The sequence below is a fragment of the Pezoporus occidentalis genome, unplaced genomic scaffold (assembly GCF_034315485.1).
Source record: "Pezoporus occidentalis ecotype Australia unplaced genomic scaffold, CSIRO_AGI_Poc_V1 ctg6, whole genome shotgun sequence".
Lineage (NCBI taxonomy): Eukaryota > Metazoa > Chordata > Aves > Psittaciformes > Psittacidae > Pezoporus > Pezoporus occidentalis.
In genome coordinates this window covers 5933115-5943962 of record NW_026915943.1, presented here as the reverse complement: position 1 = coordinate 5943962, position 10848 = coordinate 5933115, and the positions used below count along the sequence as shown (strand labels likewise).

Sequence of the window (10848 nt, the reverse complement as noted above, 5' to 3'; positions counted from 1 at the left end):
GAGAATGTGGTGTCATCCAGAGCCCTCCTCCTCTGAGTAGCAGAGCTATGCTTTTGTCTGCAGCTTTCCAAACTAGATACAGACTAGAAGTAGACCAGTTCAGCTGTGGCTGTTTTACTGGTGACATGTTTTAATGGTGACAACCAACCCAAGCAGCCATGGCATCACCTTCCCTGCAGTGGGCTTTATAATGGTGCTGTTGGTGAATTCTGCTCTGGTAGGGCTATTATGGTAACCTTGCCTTGTCTGAGATGTTTGATTGCTGCATGGATTGCTGGTGGGGATGAGGATCTGATGTGTATGCAGAGATTTAGGAACTGATCTGCACTTTCCTTCTCTCTCATTCTTGACATAGGGACCCAGGTGTCATTGCCTTGCTGTGTGCCAGCTATAAAGTGACATCATTATAGTGCAATGAATAACTTGCTGATGCCAGATGGATACCTAAATTCCTTTGAAAATCAGTCTGAAATGACCTTCCTGAGATGCATTAGAACACTTAGTTCACTGCACATAGAAGTACTGCAGGACTACCATACAGCTCTGGTCCCAGATACCTTTTCAAACTGGGACACAGTGTCTTTAAAGCCACATGGGTGTGATTTGACAGCTGAGTCCAGGCATTTGGCTGACTGTGTGAAGAGACCTTTAAAAGGCAGTGGGATGAAAGAGACAAGGTAACCACTCAGGGCAACAGGCTGGCAGAGGTTGCCACCACTGCCTGGATCGATAGCCTCAGCATGTTTAGATTCTTGCAATTTTAACTATTTCCTGCTTCCTGGGCGTTTTATAAAGATTGTTTTCCATCTTTCCCTTGTTTTTGCAGAACCCAGTCTGGGGAATTAGCTCAGGTTTGCCTAGCGATAGGATGAAGAAGAAAGTTGTTTAATAAGTGTGGTGGATTGACCTTGGCTGGACACCAGGAACCTCTGCCCTGGTGCCTGGAGCACCTCCTGCCTCCTTCATTGATGTTGGTGTCTGCAGGGCTGTTGCTTTCACATACTCTCACCTCTCTCAGGATGCTCTTGAGCAGGGTTTATTTCCCCTTAACCATGCTATCTCAGAGGTGCTAACATCATCACGGATGGGGTCAGCCTTGGCCAGTGTTGGGTCTATCTTGTAGCCAGATGGCATTGGCTCTGTCTGGGGGAACCTTCAGGCACCTTCTTACAGAAGCCACCCCTGCAGCCTCCCCGTTCCCAACACCTTGCCGCACAACCTCCATAGAATAAGAGATGCTGCTCTGCAATGAAGAGCCCACCTCCAGACTGCTTTGTACAGTGTTGCTCAGGAAAACAAATTCGGGTCGTTGCCAAGCTTGTTGGAGCAGTAACTTTGCTTTGAAAAACCTCTCGGTAAACAGGCTGGCATCTCAAACTTGCTGTTGTTTCTTTTTCCCTAAGTTGTGCTCATCTGCATATCAATGGGAATTGTTGTTTGGATTCTCTCCCTCTCCTAAATCTACTGGAGAAGTCTAAAGCACCACAATGAATGTTTAGGTGATTAACCATCTTTGTGATTACGTACATTAAACTCCATGGACAGAGTTTTTCTCCCTATAGAGTCAGTTGTGGCTCCCAGAGCCATATGGAGGCTCTGTGGTCCTGTGCAGACTTGAAAGCAATGTCCCTGTCATGTTTCTGCCTCTGCCAGTGACTGACAATGCCCATGTGGCCTCTCTGGAGCCCACAAGTCTGCCTTTGGGATGGCCAAAGGTTCCTGGGCTGTTGGGACCCCATAGCACAGCTGAGTTTATGCTCCACTAAGCTGCTCACAAGCATGTAATTGTTACAGACAGTCTTTATCCCAATGGCTGTGCTCTGATGCCAGAAACATGGAACAATTCTTTATTTGAAAGAAATATTCTGATGATTATTCACCATGCTGCTGACGATGCTCAATACACAGCAGAAGTGCGGCAAGGAGGAAGGGGCAGTGCTTCACCAGAGAGAAGCTTCTTGGTGGCAACTTTCATGTCAATGTGAAGTCAAAAAAGGAAAAGAAAAAGTGCAAGAAAGAGAAAAGTTTCTGCATCCTCAGTCATTTCTGAAACCAGGAATGTCCTGTGTGACCGGTGTGTCTCAGGACATATTAAGAGCATATTCATTCTCTTCTACTATTCTGCTTTAAGGAAAAAAGACAAATTATGCCTTGTGAAGAAGCCATTTGCTATAAAGTGTAAAAATGCTTTAATATTAATATTTTATAATAAAATTCATGACATATTTATAAACACTCTATCAAGCATTTACAACTGAACCACAGCTGAGAGCTTGGACCGGAATAAATAAGCAAGGACACAGCTAGTATGAAATATACATCTTAATTTTTATAATCGTGTGTGCTTTATTCTTTACACAAATGGAATGGATGCGCGAGAGTATTTACACATAACAGGAGTGTAAGCTGGACAAGGGTATTCTGTAAACTCCAGTTCAGATTCTGAGTACCCCACACTACAGCTGGACTGAGAAACATCCTGCTCAAGAGACGCGCGCCGGCCAGCGTGCCGGATGGAGCAGCCTGCAGAGCACAGGCTGCTGCACTCGGAGACTCGAAGCGGCCGATTCCAATTGAGGAACACAAATCCAGAAATTAAAAGGTTGCTATCCCACTAAGAGCCAACAGTGTTGCCTTTTTAATTCCTTTTTTTTTGTCCTTTTTTCATTTATTGTTCCCGAAAATACCTTGCCTAGGATGCTGCCTACCATCCATCCCCAGAAATGCTGTTTTACACCAGGGCAAGTTGCCTGAGCTGTAGGTCAGGGCCATAAGCTGCTAATGCGGTGTGAGGGATGATGAATCGCATCTCATGCTCCTCACCTTAAAGACAGCGTCTCAAAAGGGGTAGTGGTACCTATTGCTCTTGGTGAGATGTAAGTGGGGCTGAAGCCTTCTGAAAATCTGGCCATAGCATTTGACCCATAGGGTATCTTTTTGTTCAGCAATTTCACAGCCCCTACCTCAAAATGATCTTGGTCTGTGACTTGACCATCTGGGTGCTGCAATAAAGTAAGCAGTAGATAACAATGGAAAGAGCTGAGCTACTGTTTAATCCTGTGGCCTTGGTGTTTTACAATAATGCTAAAAAACAGGTGTAATGGGGAGGGCAGATGTGTGACTTCAGGTGGTGTAAATGGGATGGGCTCCACTGAAATCCATCACTGAATCATAGGATGGCTTAGGCTGGAAGGGACTTTAAAGATCATCTGGTCCAACTCCCCCAGTGGAGTGACCGTGATTTACACCAGCTGAGGATCTAGGCTAGCTATATGCTGAATAGATTTTAGATGTTATTTGCTGTTAGCCTTGATGCTGATTTGTGACCTGGAATGGTAACCTTTTTTTTTTTTACATAAAGACAACCTCATTATTCTGAACTAATTGACAAGATGTCTGATTTTTAATGGAATAGGAAAACACATTTATTCCACCAAGGCATGGGCTTGAGCACATGAATGCAGTTGCACAGTGAACCGCATGCATAACATGGCAGACAAAATGTTCAAGAGAAAAAAGGTTGAGAATCAAAGCTGTGAAGGATAAAAGACCACTTTCTCTGAACACAGCAGATATTATGGCTTTGAATCTGCAGCTTAAAGAGAAGATTGAGACTTTATCCATTAACACTGTTTTTCCTACAAATACCCCTCTGTGTTGTCACTCACTGAATCCTCCGGTCATGGATACGAATTGAAGAACAGAGAAAAAAATATAAGGAAACCAAAAGAGAAATACAATTTGACTGAGCAAGTAACAGCCAAAGTGTAACACCAACAAATGCTCCATAGAAACCTAGTGTAAGTAGGTAGGTGGTTAACTAGGACACTGTCGCTGGCTCGTAGTGGTTATCAGCTCAGGTTCCACACTGCTCTCCAGGATGAGGATTTGAAATTTCAGTGCAACGGAGAGATTTCTTATCCTTGACTTTCACAGAGTGGTTCCTAGGACCCTATCCACACCGGAGCATCAAACCATGCTAGCTACAAACACAATTACAGCACAGAATATTTATCTAGAAACAGCCTTTACTACCAAAGAAATTACAAAGTGCTAGCATGGACAGGGTACCTCTGTAGGAAGGGGGAATTAAGCAAGAAAGAGGCACTTTCACTGGTTGATGGTCAGACCGTAAGACCAGTAAAGAGTGCCGTGTCACTGAGCCCTGTTGGCAAGCTCTCCATGAGTCAGTGCATGGAAGGTGTTTTGTGGCAAGGAGAAATAAATAGGTTGTAATATTGCACATCTGCACAAAGCTAGCAAGATGTCATTGTGACCATTCATGGGTGGACAGAAAGCTGTGATCATTTTGGTTCTGCTTAGACCCTACGGTGCTACACACTGTGCCAGAACATGAGAAATAGCACCAGGGGTGTGATCTGGCACTTTTCCTAAAGGGTCCAGCGTTTGCATTTGTCTCATGTTTAGATACTTGCAAGTCTTTTGTATGGACAGAAAAGGGATTTGATTATGCTAAGCTGTGTTAGCACCAATATGGTCTCAGGTGCCAATTGCTGTGGGTTGTGAGTTTGGACTTTGTATGGGTCGGTATTTATTTTGCACCACATGTAATTCTGCATAAATCTTATGTTTCTCTTCCTCCTCCCACTACCACCCAGCATGATCTGAACAGCTGCAATGCAAAATAGAGCTGCAGCTCCGAGGATGCTGAAACATGGAACGCAAAACGTCAATGCACAAAACAAATGGGAGTACAAGTCCTAAGGGAAATAAGAGCTCTCACTGTTTCTCTTCGTGATTTGGTTTTAAATATAGGTTTTATTTAAAAAAAAAAACAAACCCAAAAAAGAAAAAAAAAAGGAAAAAAAAAAAGAAGTGCAATGGCAACTCTAAACTGGAAGCACAAACAACAGACAGGGGAAAATAAATAATGTTACTACAGTAACCAAGGACTGATGGAAAAATTGATTGTACTCAGCCATAGTGTTACTGTTCACCGTAAAGCACAGCACATGACAAAGCAAAACAGTTACTAGTAGGATAGTACCGTAAAAGGCTGCATGCTGAACTAAGAAACAAAAAAGCAGATGTGATTGATTGCTTAAAAACAGAGCTGAAAACTAGAGTTAGGTTCCTGCTTTAGGATACTTGTTTGTTGTTTTTTTTTCAGGTCTGGTGGGCTATTTCCCAACCTGGGGCAATAGTACTTTGCCAACATGGAAAAATCCATGGCTTCCAAAGATCTGGGGTCACTCTGTGGATTTCTGCAGAATTATCCAAAATCCAAGCTTTCGTTCATTTATATTTTGTAAAAATAAAGGTTTCTAGCCCTTCTGGTTTACAAAGCTCTTTTGGAGACTCAACTGAAACCCTTCATTATGAATCTGCGCTGGCCAGGCAAGTAAAATAGTAGTTACAGAAGTGTGAACTTCTCAAAGTTACCATAGTTGGGCAGTAAGTCAGAGGCCACCTTAGGGCCGCTAAAATGCCCGTGTTTTTAACCCCATCACTACTGGTGGCTCTATTGCAAACATCCAGCGAGTCACGCTGTCCGCGGAGGTTGGCTGGATGGACCTGTCCGCTTGACAGGGAGTAGAAATGTAAGCTTCAAATAGACAAGTAACTGAGGAGTCTATTTAGCATTTGCCCTTAAAATGTCCTTAAGCATTAGGGTTACTGAAGCCACCAGCTAAGCAGCACTGGACTCCTGCGGCACAGCAGGCAGGAGAGTGGTGGGTTTTACAGGAAACTTGGTCCAGCAGCAGCAAAGGCAATTCAGTTTGCGATCATATCATCTCCTGCAGTTGTCTCCTTGTGTCAGAGTGAAGAATGGTATCAATATACAAAGGAAGGGCAATGTGAAGTGAGATAAAAATGCCTCCTTCTCCCCTTCCGTGCATCCCAAACTGCAATTCCACAGATTTCCCCCAAATCCCTCACAAATGTCCATTGCCTCAGTTTTTGCTTTTAAGACCCTTGTTGACTGTGAAATGAATGAAGATACAAGTTAGTTGCTGACCTGCCTGCCTGCAAAAAGAAGAAAGATCAAATGCTTTTGTTAATTCCTTTAAAGAAACAGGAAGAATCGAAAACCATCTGGGGGTGAAGTGTGACTCCCTCCAAGAGAGAAGTTATTAATTGCATTCAAGCACTGACAAATCATCCACTTCAATTTAAAGATGCATTATCCTTTTGTGATTACAAAAGGTCCTAGAGGGCAGTCAGTTCAAGAGATCTTTCCATAGGAGTTTGTCACGATTAAATAGAGGCAAGGGAGAGGATTAAGTTGAGAGAAAAACAAGATGACAACTAGAATTGAAGGAATTATCTTGCTTGTCATTAGCAATAGAGAATCCATTATGGAAAAAAAGGGATAATGCAACTTGATGGTCCTCTTTACATTTTACAGTCGCACAAGGGTGTAAATATTTAATCTTTCAATTAATCTTTACAAAATATCTCACAAAAACATTTTTACCTATAGAAATTAGTTTCTATACATCAATATATTTTTATTTTTATAAATTATTCCATCTTTAAGTGCCTTCTATCAATATAAATGATAAAATAGACAATCAAAAATTTTAAAGCTTTTCCCAGTTGTATCCCTCCTTGTCAACATAGGTGCTGTGAATCCTCATACATGTGTGCGTCCACATGGGAATGTGTTTGTGTGCACGTGTGTGTGATGTGAAATGCTTCCATCCTCTCCCACCCTCAAACTCCATTAAACTATATTGTAATTAGTTCCTGATGCAATAGTGTTTCCAAAGGGGGAAAAAAGAAATGCTTGGATTGGTTTCAAAACTCAAAACATGTGCATAGTTACCAAAGTTGAGGTGTACCAACTACAAATGTGCAATGACAAGCTTAGGATAGGACCCACCTCCTAGTCAAGTCAAATAGTGTTCTACCAGCGACTTCAGTAGGACGCGGACCAAGTCCTCTGAGCTTGATTTTGCAAGGTGCATGTGGCCCTGATCTAGCAAAATGCTTAAGCCTGTGCTTAGCTTTGAGCACGTGAATAGTCCTACTGGAACCGATGGGACTGAACAGCACAGGGAAGGATCACAAGTGACTCCAAGTCAACAGGCTACTCATGTGTAAGAATTGGGGTCAAGTGCTGAGCGCCTTGCAGGATCAAGCCCTATATGAGGTTCAAGAGCTGGGAGCTTCTCTTTAAAGCAATCAACACACTGAGCTCAGCCATTGGAATCGATCAGGATGTCCGCATGGGCACAGGAGGTGGCTAGCTCCCCTTGACAGAGGGTCTCCATGTCAGAAGTTTATACCTACAACTGGTGCTCTGAGCACACAACAGATTTGCTTTTTATGGTAGAAGTCTTTTTGTTCCTACCCTTTGACCCATCAGTGTCCTTCATGGCTTCAAACACTTTGTGTTGTACATTCATCAAAATTCACATTGACTGCAAAGAACATAAATGCAACAAAAACAGGAAAGCCTCCAAATAGTATATTATAGTTTTCTTCTAAATATTCTCCCGTCATAATCAGAGGTGCAGTGGCTAATTTATAATTTTTCCTTTGAAGGAATCCAGATGAAAGGCCCAGATTGTTCTTCAATTACAAGTTTGCATTGATTATATATATCTTCTAAGCTATCTCCTTGGACAATAGCTGCAGTAGAGAAAACATATCAATATTTTTTTTAATTGACGTATTCTACAGCATCCAGTGTCAGCAGAGTTTCAATGTACTTATAGATACCGATGAAACAAGGAGTACACTGTGATGTTCATTATGGAAAAGTCATACCCCTACAGATGGCATCTAAGTCAAATCAATGTCACCTCCCCATGGCAGGCATCAATCCCACTTCTTGTAGTAAAAAGACTGAGCTAGGTTAGTTTAGAGATCAAGCAGTTCTGTCCTAGGGAAGGGCAGAATGGTAGGTTCCCCCTATTGCAAGTCGAGCTTTACATTTAATTTGATGTAGAAGCTACCACAGTAGTGAGTAGCAGCAGATTTACAGATTATTCTTTCACTGACATGGTTATAATAAACTCATTCTTGCTGCAAAAGTTAACTAGATCAGGCCCAGGCTGACAGAGGATAAAGAAACTGCAACACAAAGCAGTGTTTATACTCTTAAATTCCTTGTCCCACCAGCAGGAATCTAGGACTGCAGTTCAGAATACATGGACTGTCAGCATTGTGGAGGGACAAACAGGGGCTTCTGAGTGTTAGCCACAAATACCAGCCCCCTGAGTAGGGAGCTGCGTAAAGCTGCCCAAAGGAAATGCTGGGACCCAGAGAAGGTCTTAAATCTTGCTGTTTTCCAAGTCAGGAAGAACATGCCTTTTTCCTTCTCTCCCATGAGCCATAGCTTAAGCTCTTGCCTTGAGCTAGTGAGGAATTATTTGGTCTGTACGAATGCAATGACGCAACATTTTTACTGACTTTGTTTAATGAAGTTTTGGGTAAGGGAGGGAATCAAATTCATGCCCAGATATTCCTTCAGGGCATCAAACCTTTGAGGAGTCGAATGTCTCAACTGCTCTTAAATTACAGGGAAACAGCAATCTGAAGCCAGTAGTCCTTACTATGGGCACACTATACTGATAACACTCTAGGCCAGAGACAGAGGTGATCCAGTTCTTTTGCAATAAAAGACTATATCTTGGGGAAAATAAACTGTTTTTAATAAAAACATACCTGTAAAATATTCTCCAAATTCTTGTTCTAATTTAATTGCTCGATCGTAGGTTTTCTTCGCTTGCTCCTCTGTCAGACGTTTATTCATTTCCCTAGAAACACAGGGGAAGTAATTAAAAAGTTTAAATTCTTACCAGAACCGCTTTTCAAAACATAAGTTCAACTGAATCACAAGTGGATTGAGACTGATACAAGAATCAAGCAGTGAAACTCATTTCTTCCATGAGTTCATTGGCATTTTCAGTACTCTCATTTCATTTTTATGCAGTATAAACCCATGTTTCCAGGCTATTTCCCATTTTTCCACTAAGTTTTTATTTTGGGTCCATTACCCTACAGTCCCAAGGCTCAAATCTGGTAACTGCTAACTGAGATGGCCTTGTGGCATCAGGAACCCATGGGTAAGTCTGGGAGGCTTGAGGTCTCAAGGACTGAGCGCTCGGAGCACTCTTGCCTCCAGAGCTGAACCTTCAGAAACCTCTCCATCTCCTAGGCCCAAAGCTGGCTGTCTCAGCTGAATAAGGTTGTCCAAACTGCTGAAATGGAAGTGGGGTTTTGATAGAGGCTAAGGCTCCATCGAGTGAAGTGAAATCATGATTAAAGGCAGGATTCAGCACAGAGTTTCCTGACTCTATAGAAGGAATCCCGGAGTCATTGTAAAACCTATAGGGAAGCCCCGAAGGACCCAGCATGTCTCCCAGGGAGACTTCTTGCTTCAGGTGGGATGTGAGTTCCAGATATCATAAGAAATCAAACTGATTCTTTCCAGTAGAAAGAGTTGAGAGGAAAGGAAAGGAAAGGAAAGGAAAGGAAAGGAAAGGAAAGGAAAGGAAAGGAAAAGAGGAAGGAAGGAAGGGAGGGAAGGGAAGAAAGGAAGGGAGGGAAGGGGAGAGAAGGGAAGGAAGGAAGGAAGGAAGGAAGGAAGGAAGGAAGGAAGAAAGGAAGGAAGGAAGGAAGGAAGGGAGGAAGGAAGGGAGGAAGGAAGGAGGGAAGGAAGGAAGGAAAGAAAGGAGGGAGGGAGGGAAGGAGGGAGGGAAGGAGTGAAGGAAGGAAGGAAAGGAGGGAGGCAGGGAGGGAGGCAAGGAGGGAGGCAGGGTGGGAGGCAAGGAGGGAGGCAGGAAGGAAGGAAGGAAGGAAGAACTTTCAACTCATTTGTATGAACAAGAGTAAGATATGGCAGATAAACCTATATTTTTTGTGCTGTAGTAGTTACATGCATAAAAAAGACTGAACACAGTTATACTGTCATAAAAATAGCCTCTTTTTGTTCCCACAGAGCACTGGTGTACCATGTTGAAGTTCTCCACACTAAAATAATAGTGTTTATTAGAAAGGTGTTATATCTGTTCAGCCGTGCACACCCTACGACTCACCACTGCTTAGGACAGAGTATGTATTTGTTCAGCCAGACCCTGTGTGGTTTAGTTTCCTTGCTAAATAAATGAAATGATTCAGAATTATGTCGTTATTCTCAAGACAGTTTTTTACAAGTAATTACACTGTTTATATTAAAAGAGTTCTCATTACTGTTAGAAACTCATTTTGGGTGCTGTTTGAGAAGATAAATACACATTAGATAAAATAGCTAAAAGGTTACCTGTGGAGAGCAGGGGATAAACTAATTTAGAGTGCCTGAATTCATTACATTTTTCTCTTTTATTCCAGGAGTTGTGTTGTGTTTACATAATTTATTTATATAAGCCATATTGCTGCAAACAATCCTAAAGTAGGACTCGTATATAAGGACTTCTGCTGTCCCGCAAGTTTGGATTTGTAATAAAGGGTGTCTTCCACAGCATATTCACAGAACAAGGAATTCAAAGTCATATACTGGATTTCACTTTGTTCCTACCATACTGTCAACACTAAGGCTTTAGTTTTGGAGAATGAAGACTTTTGGCTCACTTTTAATTTATATCTGTAAGGAAAATTCTGCTAACTCTGCATAACCTGGTTTGTCCTAAGTGAAATATTAGCATTGCTTTGATTTAATAACAGGATGGTTGCCATAATATTTGGCATCTTCATAGCACTGTTCAGTCAGTTTGTGCAAGGTTTTGCTGTTCTTACATCAAATCAGTGGAGCCTTTATGTTATTGCCACATTTCTGGTTCTGCCTAATGTAGTTTTCAGACTAAGGGCCACTTTTATTTATGCTTTGGTTTTGTCTTTACTCATTCCAGGAACATTAACCAATAATGGAAATATTTT

The 10848-nt window shown here is 42.1% G+C and overlaps 1 protein-coding gene across 37 annotated transcripts in view; it reads right to left on the bottom strand.

The window, feature by feature from the left end:
* Positions 1-2165: 2165 nt before the first annotated feature.
* Positions 2166-10848, bottom strand: part of DLG2 (discs large MAGUK scaffold protein 2) — a 1003655-nt gene continuing 994972 nt past the window's right edge. For all 37 annotated transcript variants that reach the window (XM_062639108.1, XM_062639096.1, XM_062639094.1 and 34 more), the window contains 2 exons: positions 8638-8729; positions 2166-7599 (listed from right to left, as the gene is read on the bottom strand). In XM_062639108.1, the coding sequence (XP_062495092.1) occupies positions 7493-7599; positions 8638-8729 (199 nt within the window). In that variant the 3' untranslated portion in view covers positions 2166-7492. The remainder of the gene's footprint in view (positions 7600-8637; positions 8730-10848) is intronic.